Source organism: Podarcis raffonei, chromosome 5 (assembly GCF_027172205.1).
Source record: "Podarcis raffonei isolate rPodRaf1 chromosome 5, rPodRaf1.pri, whole genome shotgun sequence".
NCBI lineage: Eukaryota > Metazoa > Chordata > Lepidosauria > Squamata > Lacertidae > Podarcis > Podarcis raffonei.
Window position 1 is genome coordinate 12,703,802 of NC_070606.1, and position 13,820 is coordinate 12,717,621.

Here is a 13,820-nt window from a genome sequence, read left to right on the forward strand (position 1 = left end):
TTTTAAATAAAAGGATACATTCTACTCATGTAAAAACACGCTGATTCCTGGACCTTCTGTGGGCCGGATTTAGAAGGCGATTGGGCCGGATCCTGCACCCGGGGCCTTAGTTTGCCTACCCGTGCTTTACAGCAAGCAATTTACATCCGTGGTCATATCCAGTGACGTGTTTATCGAGCACTCTTCCTGATTTAGTTCCACAAAGTTTGTGCAGAGGCTAGACAATGCGGTACAATATGATACAATGTCTTTATTGTCATTATCCCATGCAGAACAATGAAATTGAAAAACTACATAAAATATTCAAAAACTCTGAAACCCCATTTTAAAATACACCAAACTATAGAAACCCCTTATGCTGCGTTTAGAACCAGAATTGCATTTGCATAGAAACTGTTTCTCAGGCGGCTAGTCCTGGCCTTTATAACCCTATACCATCATCATCATCATCATCATCATCATCATTATTATTACAATGTAATAATAATTACAATGCCGGCTATTGATTGAGCATTCACAATCAATGACTTGCAGGGTAGTTATGCAGCATTGCATCATAGAATCTTAGAGTTGGAATGGATCCTGAGGATCATCTAGTCCAACCCCCTGCAGTGCAGGAATACTGCCCACAGCTGTTCCTGGGTGGTCTCAAACCACCAACCTTCTAGTTAACAGCTAGACACAATGACACATTATATGCCACGGGAGGCACAATTGTTATCACACACTTTCCGGTGCATTTTCCTGACTTCCTTTTCACAAGAAGCCTGCTTTTCGGGGGGGGGGGGAGATGGGTTTGTTGTTCAAACAAACCACCTTCAGTTGCAAAACTTGCGTTTGCTGGTACCTCGGATTAAGTACTTAATTCATTCCGGAGGTCCGTCCTTAACCTGAAACTGTTCTTAACCTGAAGCACCACTTTAGCTAATGGGGCCTCCCGCTGCCCCCGTGCCGCCGGAGCACGATTTCTGTTTTCATCCTGAAGCAAAGTTCTTAACCTGAAGCACTATTTCTGGGTTAGTGGAGTGTGTAACCTGAAGCGTATGTAACCTGAAGCGTATGTAACCCGAGGTACCACTGTATATGATGGAATCCCACCCCAAAATAGCCGCTGTCCGGAAGCACCTTTTGCGAACAAACCTTTTCTTGAGATCCGTCTGTAACATCAATCATGTGAATGTATTATTTAAAACTGAGAAGCTTCTGGTGCACAGAACAGTACTATAGTTGGGCTTAAGGCAGGATTCAGGCATTTGCTAAATTAATCTGGATTATGAAAGAGCTATTTGAAAAATGTGCTGCTGGAAGCTGATTTGAATTTCTGCTCCTGTTGCCAAATTGTAATGTTGCTAGGCATTTAGAAGCAGAACTTGATTGGAAGATCTAGGACTATGGCAAAGTAGACAAAGTTAACCCAAATGTTGCTTAATCGGGAAATGGCAAATCTCGGCGAAATATGCTTGAGATTAAATAGGAACTATTTCTTAATTATGCGAGTAGGCTTCCTAGACTTCGGCAGCTTACTGCGGATAAATGTGTTGCAGCTGGAAATGAATTTCCTTGATTATAAGGCGTGCATTGGCTTTTAATGGGAATAAATAATTCAATGTTTTCTCCAAAGGGGAAGCACTCTAAATGGCTGTAATGTGGACGAGGAGTGTCTCGTAAAAGGAAACATGAAGAACCCTGTGAGTTTTCAGATACTTAGCGAAGTGGCATCTCATTTTGGACAGGTCTGCTGTTCAGGTGAGAACTATTGCACCCCTCGTGGTCTCTTCGGAGTGAGCTGGAGTGCTCTGAAAAGCAGCTAGCAAAGCCTTAAGCCCCATGGCAACTAATCTGCATCCAATGTGCAGGAGCAAGACTTTTGCTCGCCTTCAGTATGCACCGACATGAAGCAAGGGGAGAGTGGCCCTCAGGCACTGGCTGAGGTTCCTGCTCTGCCTGGTAATCATTAATTGTCCCACTGAGGGATGCAGGACAATGGCAGCACCAGAAGGACAGCCCAGTCCCGCCGGGACCAGCGCTAACTGCTTCTGCATGGAAAAAGGGTGTGTTGTTTGGGGTCTTTTTTGTGTATAGCACATTGGAATGATGTTCCTTTGGGAAGGGCGGGGATCCCTGACTCCAGGCTCACTCCATCTCAGTGCAGGAAGTCAGAGCATAGGTCTGTCTCAAGAATTTCCAAAAGCTCAAAGCGCTTCTTGCCCAGCCAACATGAAGCAAGCAGCTTTTTGGAATACTCTGGAATATACCTGCCGACTTTTGGGAATCTCCACTGGAGCAGGTAAGCAGCACTGTTGGTGTGATTTTCTGCCCTGCGTTTCTGACATGGATACCACTCTGGTTTCTGAAATTCATTCTTACTTTATTTTCTTATACAGGCGTACTACTTTTGACACCAGAAACCTTCCCAAGATTACAAAATGAATTAAAGTAAACCTATAAGCAATAAATTTGGGCAGTGTACATATAGATCCACAGTTCTTTTCCTGAGAGTCCGTCCCCTTTGAACAAATAGAATTTAAACGGCATAATCCATATACTGTATGTTTAAAGACCAATGGCACCGGTTTAACAGCATCTTTCTTACTGGTGTACATGATGAAAGGCCACTAATCTGCTGATTATCTTTCTCTCCCTCTTTTTTACCCCTGGCCAAATGTATCCTGCTTGGCAGGGGGTTGGACTCGATGGCCCTTGTGGTCTCTTCCAACTCTATGATTCTATCCTTTGTGTCAATTTCTCAGTTAATGTGAATTCACAGATGGTATTCACCACTTTGTTCCTCCTGGTTTTTGCTTGTGGTTGATTAAAATTTGATCTGACTTGGATCCCCTTGCCAACCCCAGTTTATATGGGTTTCACAAAATGCAGTACGAGAGCCTGCCCCAGGTGAGGGCGACGGAGGTGTTCAAGGATGAACTAGATTAGTTGTCTGAGTTTTGAAGACCTGACAAGACGCCCATCTTTTAACTAGCACTGTCCTGAAGTTTTTGCTGGTAACTCTCTGCGGTGAATTCATGGGTGGTTGAGGGTAGGAGGGAGAAACCAATCTGCTTTCAAAGCAAAGGTGAATGTTGGCAGAGGTGGCGAAGCATCCTTAAGAACAACAACTTTTGCAGAAAGTTGCTGCGCTGTTTCAAGCTGACTGAGTGGGCAGAAACATGACAACCTGGCTGGTCTCCAGCTATCTGCGCCTGTTCTTTCCTGCTCGAGGTTATAGAATCACAGAATTGTAAAATTGAAAGGGACACCAAGGGTCCTTTAGTCGAGTCTCCTGTAATGCAGGAATCACTGCTAAAGAATCCCTGAGAGATAGCCATGCAACCTCTACAATTTTTTTATTTTTTATTTTAGCTTAACAGCACCTCTGTTCTTCAGTACTATACCAGGGTAGATGCTTTCTTCCATCGTTCTCTCCTGATGCAAGGAATTATGTACACATAACATACAATCGGGATGCGGGTGGTGCTGTGGTATAAACCACTGAGCCTTGGACTTGCTGATTGGAAGGTCGGCGGTTCGAATCCCCGCAACGGGGTGAGCTCCCGTTGCTCGGTCCCAGCTCCTGCCAACCTAGCAGTTCGAAAGCATGTCAAAAGTGCAAGTAGATAAATAGGTACCACCCTGGCGGGAAGGTAAACAGCGTTTCCGTGCGCTGCTCTGGTTTCGCCAGAAGCGGCTTAGTCATGCTGGCCACATGACCTGGAAAAACTGTCTGCGGACAAACGTTGGCTCCCTCGGCCAGTAAAGCGAGATGAGTGCCACAACCCCAGAGCCGTTTGAGACTGGACTTAACTTTCAGGGGTCCTTTACCTTTTTAAACATGCAATCAGTGCTTTTTGCCTTAAAAAAAAGTGTTTAGGGTTACTCTCATTTTCCTACTCAGATTGAAATACTGCCTCTCAATGAGGCCAAACCTAGATTCACAAAATGTTTAGGGGTATGCGTACCCCTGTGTACCCCCCCAAAGCACTGCATGCAATTAAGCAGACAGATATGAGACTCTTGTACAGGGGGACAGGCTGGGAGGTCTGTATGAAGAATTCAGAGGATAGCCATCTTCAAAGATGCTTGTAGGATTTTTCTGCCTCAGGTGCCAAAACAACTTGATCCAGCCTTGGTACCCTGGAACTAGACTTGGTGGGAGTGGCCTGCGTTGTTTTGCCTCAGGCAGCAAAATGCCTTGGGCAGCGCAGGGCTGATCTTGCCTGCCCAGCAACCACAAGTCGGGGAAAGGATTGCACCGTGTGGCAAATACTTTCAGATCACTGGAGTCATTACTAGGTCGCTATCTAACAGGGTAAATTCCCGCCCCTATCTTGCTCAAATAATAGCAATGAGTGGAATCTTGAATTGTATCCTTGCAGCAGTGTTATTTAAAACAAACGAACAAGAAAGCATTCGGCAAAGCTGAATAGATGTAAGCAATGCAAGTAAGTCAACTGCAGTTCGTTAAATTAGTCTGTAGTTTTCCAGCTCAAAAGTGTTGTCACCGGACATGGAGATTTGTCAGCAATAGGAAAGATTCCATAGGAGAGCACCTAAATCTTGTGCCATGCAGGCATAAGCTATGCAGATTCAGTCACCAGTATCTCCACCTCAAGAGATGAGCTCACACAGTCATGTTGGGAGGGCCTCCTGCAGAAACACTGCAGTTACCGCTAGTTCATGCAGACATTTATATGCTATGAAGACAGTGCCGCATTTACGTATAAGCTAAACAAGCTATAGCTTAGGGCCCCCCTCTCTTGGGGGCCCCCCAAAAAATAAAAAAACAAACAAACTGGATGTACATTTCCAAAATATAAGATAAAAAACAAATAAAATAAAACCTACATACAGCAACAGTGTCTTGTGTTGTGTGGGCTCCTATGATGTAAGTGATGGGCCCCGCCTGCTAGCCTGCTCCCTAAAATATCACTGGTTTGCTCATTTCTATATATAGGGTGCCTACATTCTGCATGTGCAAATGGCTGTAGATACCCATTAGGTCCATAAATTACCATATAGCATATATGCAACACAAAAAACACCGACAATTTGTTGTTGACAAAGGATAGCTGGACATATAAAGGGCCCCATTACCTTCAGAAGTTTAGGGCATCATATATGCTATATGATAATTTATGGACCTACAGTGGTACCTTGGGTTACATATGCTTCAGGTTACATACGCTTCAGGTTACAGACTCTGCTAACCCAGAAATAGTACCTCGGGTTAAGAACTTTGCTTCAGGATGAGAACCGAAATCGTGCTCTGGCGGCGCGGCAGCAGCAGGAGGCCCCATTAGCCAAAGTGGTGCTTCAGGTTAAGAACAGTTTCAGGTTAAGAACGGACCTCCGGAACGAATTAAGTACTTAACCTGAGGTACCACTGTAATAGGTATCTAAAGCCATTTGCACATAACAAAATATGTATTTTATCAAATAATTGTTGAACTGTGATATTTTAGGGAGCAGGCTAGCAGGCGGGGTCCATGACTTACATCATAGGAGCCTACACCACAGAAAACACTGTTGCTATATGTAGGTTTTATTTTATTTGTTTTTTATCTTATATTTTGGAAATATACACCCAGTTTTTTCCTTTAAATTTTTTTGGGGGCCCCCAAGAGATTGGAGCCCTAAGCTATAGCTTGTTTAGCTTAAACGTAAATCCAGCACTGTGTGGAGCTTATCCAACAGAATCTTTCAGGTTCTCATTTTCCTCTCACCAGTTCCGCTGAAAATATGAAAGGTTATCACATTATATGCATGACTACATGCAGAATTTTTATGTATTAAATACTCCTAGTTTCCTAAAGTTTTCAGTGCACATAAGTGTAAAAAAAACCCACACCACTTACACAGTTATGCTGCAAAAATATTGACTCATTTGTATATATTATACATATATTATGTGTAATATTTTGCATATCATTAGTTGGACTGTTTAAGGAAAAACAACAACTTTATTTGACCACAAACCAGTAGCTCAGACATAAGCAGGCACTCAATGCGAGCGATGGACTCATTTAGGCAAAATGTGATAGGGCTGGAAGCGCCAAATTCTGCATATAAATTCCATTTAAAGCAGGATTCCCCTCTGGAGGGGTATCTTTGTAAAAACAAATGGAAGCACATTCATAATTAGCTATTGTTCCTTAGTGCATATCCGCTGCAAATTTGCAGACACGAGAAAAGGAAACGCGTAATGTTGCCATTTTTACACTGGCATTTGCCACGGTACACAAACTAACAAATGTTTCTGCCCTATAATGTGTGATTCATTCCCGCTGTGGCTTGCTGAGTAATTGGAATGCGCCAGTTTCTCTCACCGACACACGGAGCCGTTTCACTGTATGGCTAGTTGAGACCAGTCTTGGTTTAGGGATTAAACACTGAATGAAAGGAAAGGAGATCGGAATGGAATGTTCCAGGCGTCACAATTCAGATCCCTGGGAAGGGGTAATGCTTTGCTTCTGAACCAGGTCTACCCAAGCCAAAGCTCATTACAGCACCTAATCCTTGGCTCTTTCCTCTGGGCCTTTTCGGTGGCATGAATGCTGTAGTTACTGCCATTCATTGACATACATGCTTGGTATTCTCTCTCTCTCTGGGCTTATCCAGACTTCCTCTTGTTCCACTGTTTTCCCCTGACGAAACCTGCTCTTCAACGCACAATCAGAGCAAACGGCAATTTGGGTTTGATCCCCAAGGGATCCTGCAATGCAGCAACCTGGACTAAATCATCCATGACAGATGGCCATCCGACCTCTGCTTAAAAACCTCCAAGGAAGGAGACTCCACGACCTCCTGAGAGAGACCATTCCATTGCCTAACAGCTCTTACTGTCAGAAAGTTCTTGCCGATGTTTAGTTGCAATCTCCTTCTTGTAACTTGAAGCCATTGGTTCAGGTCCTACGCTCCAGAGCAGGAGGAAACAAGCTTGCTCCATCTTCCATGTCACAGCCCTTGAAGATATTTGAAGATGTCTATGATCATATCTCCTCTCAGTATCCTCTAAACACCCATGGATAAACACACCCATCTCCCTCAACTGTTCCTCATAAGGCTTGGTTTCCAGACCCTTGATCATTTTGGTCACCCTCCTCTGCACACATCCCAGCTTGTTAACATCCTTCTTAAATTGTGGTGCCCAGAATTGGACGCAGTATTCCAGGTGTGGTGTGACCAAGGCAGAAAAGAGAGTGGTCCTATTACCAGGTTTTTGTTGAAGCAGCCCAGTGGATAGCCCTATCCTTTACTGGAACATCCTTCCGGACATTCTTATCAAAAAGCTGATGGAACTAGACCTTTCTTCTACCATCTGTGACTGGATTAAAGACTTTCTGAGGGATCGGACACAAACAGTGAGGACTGGGCCTGTTACATCTACCTCCCTGAAGCTCAGCACTGGCACCCCACAGGGATGTGTGCTGAGTCCCTACCTGTACTCATTGTATACATATGACTGTATTTTATCTGATCCATCTACTGCAATGATTAAATTTGCAGATGATACTACGACAATGGGTCTAATTACAGGTGGAGATGAATCAGCGTAAGGGGGGAGGTTCAAAAAGTATCTACATGGTGCCTAGAGAATAACTTGCACCTAAATATTAGCAAGACAAAGGAGATGGTGTTGGACTTTTGGAGGAAGAGAGGGGAACTAGCCCCATTGTATATCGGGGGGGGGGAAGGGTTGTGTGGAGAGAGTCTCTTCCTTTAAATTCCTGGGCGTTTACCTTAGTGAAGACCTCACTTGGAAAAACAATATAACTCAGGTGGTTAGGAAGGCCCAACAGAGACTCCATTTCCTCCTGGTCTTTCGAAAGAACAATGTTAAACAACAGTTGATGACCTCCTTCTACTGGTCCACAATAGAGAGTGTCCTCTCATATTGTATCACAGTGTGGTACGTTGGCTTGACAGCCACGGACAGAACGTCTTTGCAGGGGGTGGTGAACACAGCACATGATATCATGGGCTGACATCTGATGGGAGGGCGTTCCACAGGATGGGCGCCACTACCGAGAAGGCCCTCTGCTGGTTCCCTGTAAACCCGCTTCTCGCAGTGAGGGAACTGCCAGAAGGACCTCGGCGCTGGACCTCAGTGTCCGGGCTCGATGATGGACATAGAGACGCTCCTTCAGGTATACTGGGCTGAGGCTGTTTAGGGCTTTAAAGGTCAGCACCAACACTTTGAATTGTGCTCGGAAATGTACTGGGAGCCAATGTAGGTCTTTCAGGACCAGTGTTATATGGTCTTGGCGGCCACTCCCAGTCACCAGTCCAGCTGCTGCATTCTGGATTAGTTGTCGTTTCTGGGTCGAAGATTCTAGATTCACAAGATCTCATGCATGCCAAAAAATCTCACTAAAATCTTGAGAGCTCACTGAAATATTGTCGGGTCGTATGTGCTCCGCAAGATTTTGCCTGAAACCACCACTGGCAAGGCAGGATTGGCTGCCCCTCTGGGGGGCTGACCCCTGGAGTTGTTTATCTCGGAGGGCATTGCACAACAGCGGGAAATGAATCCCAATGCCCCCAGATCCCAAGTGTTATTTCTTCTTCTCGTCTGTGTTTTGTTTCAGTGCTCATTGGCGTTGGCACAGACACTCTGCTCCTGGGTCAGTTCAAGAGCCTGGCTGTCTATTTGCTGTAAGTATGGCTGTCTGATTAAGAAAGTAAAATCTCTCACTGCCTCCATTTCTTCCCCTTCTATTTGCCAGGAGGTGATGGGACCAGTGGCCATGATCTTCGTTTTTTTGATGTTGAACTTCAGACCATATTTTGCACTCTCCTCTTTCACCCTCATTAAAAGGTTCTTTAATTCCTCCTCACTTTCTGCCATCAAGGTTGTGTCATCTGCATATCTGAGGTTGTTGATATTTCTTCCGGCAATCTTAATTCCAGCTTGGGATTCATCCAGCCCAGCCTTTCGCATGATGTATTCTGCGTATAAATTAAATAAGCAGGGAGACAAAATACAGCCTTGTCGTACGCCTTTCCCAATTTTGAACCAATCAGTTGTTCCACTTTCTTGGGCTCCATGATCACTGCAGATGGTGACAGCAGCCACGAAATTAAAAGACGCCTGCTTCTTGGGAGAAGGGCAATGACAGGCCTAGACAGCATCTTGAGAAGTAGAGACGTCACCTTGCCAACAAAGGTCCGTATAGTTAAAGCCATGGTTTTCCCAGTAGTGATGTATGGAAGTGAGAGCTGGACCATAAAGAAGGCTGATCGCCGAAGAATTGATGCTTTTGAATTATGGTGCTGGAGAAGACTCTTGAGAGTCCCATGGACTGCAAGAAGATCAAATGCATCCATTCTTAATGAAATCAGCCCTGAGTGCTCACTGGAAGGACAGATCGTGAAGCTGAGGCTCCAGTACTTTGGCCACCTCATGAGAAGAGAAGACTCCCTGGAGAAGACACTGATGCTGGGAAAGATGGAGGGCACAAGGAGAAGGGGGCGACAGAGGATGAGATGGTTGGATAGTGTTTTCGAGGTTACCAGCATGAGTTTGACCAAACTGCGGGAGGTAGTGGAGGACAGAGGTGCCTGGCGTGCTCTGGTCCATGGGGTCACGAAGAGTCGGACACGACTAAACGACTAAACAACAACATGGCTGTCTGATTGGGGGGAAATAACATGGATTTGTGAGAGCGCCTAAATAAGCTTGTGCTGGTCGATGTAAGGGCGTCTGCAAACCTAGGCCTGACTTCATACACCATATACAGATGTCAGGGACTGTGCTGAGCAGGCTGCACTGAGGAGGAATGGTGGGAGACACCCCCTCCCCCTGCTCCTGCTTCTTTCCAGGAACAGGGGGGCAGTATAGATTTGGAACACTGGTTTGCAGAGGGGCATAGTTCAGAAGGCAGAAGCTGGGGAATACTGGATGGGGAACCGTCAGCAGAAGCTACACTAGAAGAGAGAGAGTTAACAGGTTCACAGTCTCTGGACAGCATTCAACCCCCTTCTCCAAGAACACGGAGAGCTCAGAAAGTGTTTGAACAGAAAGCGCAGAGGGTTCAAGCTCAGGCTACAAGACGTAGGAGTGACATAGATTAATAGGGACGGAGGAGGGGAGTAACCTTTAATTGGGAGCACTGCCATTTCTTTGTTCTCTCACTGTGATTATTAAAGATTCTAACTGGCAAGACATTCCTTTCGTTTTATCTTTCGTTTACCGCCACGGGGAGGAAGTCGATTCCCCGAAGCCTGACAACAGGATGCTGAATATTGCACTATGGTCATATCAAGAGTCCTTAGAGGAGGAGGCAACAGGGCTTCAGCATCCTGTCAGGGACTTGGAGCCTCCTTCCCAAAGCCTGGGAAGCTTCTGCCCAGCTTAGGGAGGGAGGTGTGATGCTCGCACACGCAACATCAGGACATCACTCTCCCAAATTGCCTTCGCAAGCTGTTCCTCTATGAAAAGTTTCACTGCACAGCACTGCATGTTCCCCTGTTAATGGCCTAGGACCCTCGTACCTACGGGACCGCCTCTCCCGGTATTCCCCACGGAGAGCCTCAAGGTCCATATAGCAACACCCTAGTGGTCTCGGGCCCTAAGGAAGTTAGATTAGCTTCAACCAGAGCCAGGGCCTTTTCAACTCTGGCTCCGGCCTGGTGGAACGCTCTGCCTCATGAGACCAGGGCCCTGCAGGATCTGATTTCTTTCCGCAGGGCCTGTAAGACAGAGTTGTTCCGCCTGGCCTTTGGCTTGGAGCCAGTTTGATTCCCTCCCCCTCTTTCTTTTTTCTTTTCCTTTCTCCTCCTGTGATGAGGCTGCACTTTAATATTTTAATGTTTCAATATTTTAATGTTGTATTTTAATCTTGTTTGTAAGTTGCATTCATTCAACTTGTTTTTATTATTGCTTGTTAGCCGCCCTGAGCCCGGCCTTGGCTGGGGAGGGCGGGGTATAAATAAAAATTATTATTATTATTATTATTATTATTATTATTATTATTATTTATTACTGAGCGCTGCGGGGGGTTGCCATTTGCTCCTTGTTCCTCGCCTGTTAACGATTTCTCGTTCTTCAGTGTTTCAGGGATAGCCGTGTCCCTGTGCGAAGCAGCATACTTTGCGGGCCTGCTCTTGACCGCTTGTTGCACGTGAGTGTGCCCCATTGCGTTCCTTCCCCCAACCCTCCTTCCCTCCTACAATTCAGCTTGGGGAAGCACTTCTGGGTTGAGCTGGACTCTGAGCTCTTTTTGAGAGTTCACCTTGAGGGTGACTGATCTTTTGCTTTAGCCAGCTTCTCCTCCTTCCACTTCCACTGCAGCCCCAAGACGGGATCTGGGATGCACACTTGCTGGAAGCACGCCAGACGTCGGGGGGCCTTCCAGAAGTTCCTGATGTATGTGTTGCTCTCGGTAGCCTGCTTCCTGCACCCTGTCATAGTTTGGCACGTCACTATCCCAGGTAAGAGGGTGAGAGGGTGACCAGTAGAATGGGGGTTTAATTTTTATTTTTTGCAAATACTGTAAACAGTAGCTGTAATCCAAAAATGATTTTAGGATTCAAAAAAGCAATATAAAGGATTCACCGAAAATCATGGATGTTGCAAGCTGATGAATGAATGCAGCTGCCCTAACTTCCATGCCATATAAGCTATGATATGGTGTACAGTGGTACCTCGGGTTACATACGCTTCAGGTTACAGACTCCGCTAACCCAGAAATAGTGCCTTGGGTTAAGAACTTTGCTTTAGGATGAGAACTGAAATCGCGCAGCAGTGGCACAGCAGCAGAAGGCCCCATTAGCTAAAGTGGTACCTCAGGTTAAGAACAGTTTCAGGTTAAGAACGGACCTCCAGAACGAATTAAGTTCTTAACCCGAGGTACCACTGTATTTACAGTCCATTGGGGGCCCAAGCCTGAGTTTGTACTACTTTGGTATACAGTGGTACCTTGGGTTACAGACACTTCAGGTTACAGACGCTTTAGGTTACAGACTCCGCTAACCCAGAAATATTACCTCAGGTTAAGAACTTTGCTTCAGGATAAGAACAGAAATCGTGCTCCGGCGGCGTGGCAGCAGCTGGAGGCCCCATTAGCTAAAGTGGTGCTTCAGGTTAAGAACAGTTCAGGTTAAGAATGGACCTCTGGAACGAATTAAGTACGTAACCAGAGGTACCACTGTACTGTCCTGGTTTGAGTATGGTATGGTATGGTATGGTATACTAGTAGGAACTGGGGATGTTTAGCCTGGAAAAGAGGAGATATGATAGCCATCTTCAAATATCTCAAGGGCTGTCACATGGAAGATGGAGCAAGCTTGTTTTCTCTGGAGGGCTGGACTTGAATCAATGGCTTCAGGATACAGGATACTAAACATCAGGAAAAACTTATTGACAGTAAGAGCTGTTTGACAGTGGAATGGTCTCCCTTGGGAAGTGGTGGACTTTCCTTCCCTGGAAGTTTTTAAGCAGAGGTTGGATGGCTATCTGTCATTGATGGATTGCAGGAATCTCCTCTTTTACAAGATAAACATACCCAGCTCCTTCAACCATTCTTCATAAGGCTTGGTTTCCAGACCCTTGATCATCTTAGTTGCCCTCGTCTGCGCACGTTCCAGCTTGTCAACACCCTTCTTAAACTGTGGCGCTCAAAATTGGACACAGGAGTCCAGGTGTGATTTGACCAGTGCAGAACAGCGTGGTACCATTATTTCCCTTGATGTGGACTGATGAAGCCTAGAATAGCATTAGCCTTTTTCTCCTCACGCTGTTGACTCGTGTTCAGCTTGAGGTCGACCAAGACCCCTAGACCTCTCTCTCTGTCTCTTTCCTTACTCTCTCCAGGCACGATGCTGGTGGTCACCGGCTTCACCTACTTCCTGCTCAGTAAGCAACAGAAAGAAACGAGAACACCTGGAGAAGAGCAATACACGGATTCCCAAAGCGCAGCTGTAGCTATGACGGATGCAGGCGACACCGAGCAAACCTACACCTTCCCCAGGGGAGCACCTCAAGGGCAACGCAACTCCCTTCTTGGGTTTCTGAGGAGCTTCTTCAAAAGCTGCAAGAAACTGGACACCGTCGAGGCCTCTTCGAGCTCGCCGCCCACAAGGAGGCAGGTGCACTTTGAAGAGAAGGTGGTGAACATCATTCTTTCTGTCAAAGAAAGCCCAGAAGATCAGGAGAGCTTGGCTGAGGAAACCACATCTGACATGGCTCCCATCCTTCCGCCCCAGTTGTGACAGCCTAGAGCGGAGACAGCAACAGCGAGAACGGGCTCTTTCTGCTTCTCTATGATTCTAGTGTTTGCCACAGAGACACCTGGAGGCAACTTGTAGAATAAACCTCCCAGCTTTGGTTTAGGCCAGGGGTAGGCAACCTAAGGCCCGTGGGCCGGATGCGGCCCAATCGCCTTCTCAATCTGGCCCATGGACGGTCCGGGAATCAGCGTGTTTTTACATGAGTAGAATGTGTGCTTTTATTTAAAATGCATCTCTGGGTTATTTGTGGGGCATAGGAATTCGTTCATTCCCCCCACCCCCAATATAGTCTGGCCCACCACATGGTCTGAGGGATGGTGGACAGGCCCACGGCTGAAAAAGGTTGCTGACCCCTGGTTTAGGACAATGAGAGCGGCCAAGAACTTTCGTTGGTTGAAGTTGGTGGACAGGGATGAATTCCCCAGTTATCCCCATCCTGTTCTCCCGAGTCCATTCTTCTCTACTTTTATTGAAGAAGGGATTTGCCTGGTTTGTTGTTGTTGCTTCCTTGTTGTTAGCTACAGTGGTACCTCAGGTTAAGCACTTAATTCGTTCTGTTCTTAACCTGAAACTGTTCTTAACCTGAAGCACCA

The 13,820-nt window shown here is 46.0% G+C and overlaps 1 protein-coding gene across 1 annotated transcript; it reads left to right on the forward strand.

The window, feature by feature from the left end:
* Positions 1 to 1,467: 1,467 nt before the first annotated feature.
* TMEM72 (transmembrane protein 72) lies at positions 1,468 to 13,507 on the forward strand. Its single transcript, XM_053387881.1, has 5 exons — positions 1,468 to 2,287; positions 8,586 to 8,652; positions 11,049 to 11,120; positions 11,291 to 11,430; positions 12,812 to 13,507. Exons 1-5 carry the CDS (start codon positions 2,092 to 2,094, stop codon positions 13,207 to 13,209), a joined length of 873 nt encoding a protein of 290 aa, XP_053243856.1. The 5' UTR covers positions 1,468 to 2,091; the 3' UTR covers positions 13,210 to 13,507.
* The last annotated feature ends 313 nt before the right edge of the window (positions 13,508 to 13,820 follow it).

Excerpts from the sequence above, each read along its gene's own strand:
- TMEM72 (XM_053387881.1), top strand. The coding sequence starts at position 2,092 with ATGATGTTCCTTTGGGAAGGGCGGGGATCCCTGACTCCAGGCTCACTC. Across the intron at positions 11,121-11,290 it reads CTCTTGACCGCTTGTTGCAC|CCCCAAGACGGGATCTGGGA; the intron begins GTGAGTGTGCCC and ends CTTCCACTGCAG. Across the intron at positions 11,431-12,811 it reads TTGGCACGTCACTATCCCAG|GCACGATGCTGGTGGTCACC; the intron begins GTAAGAGGGTGA and ends TACTCTCTCCAG.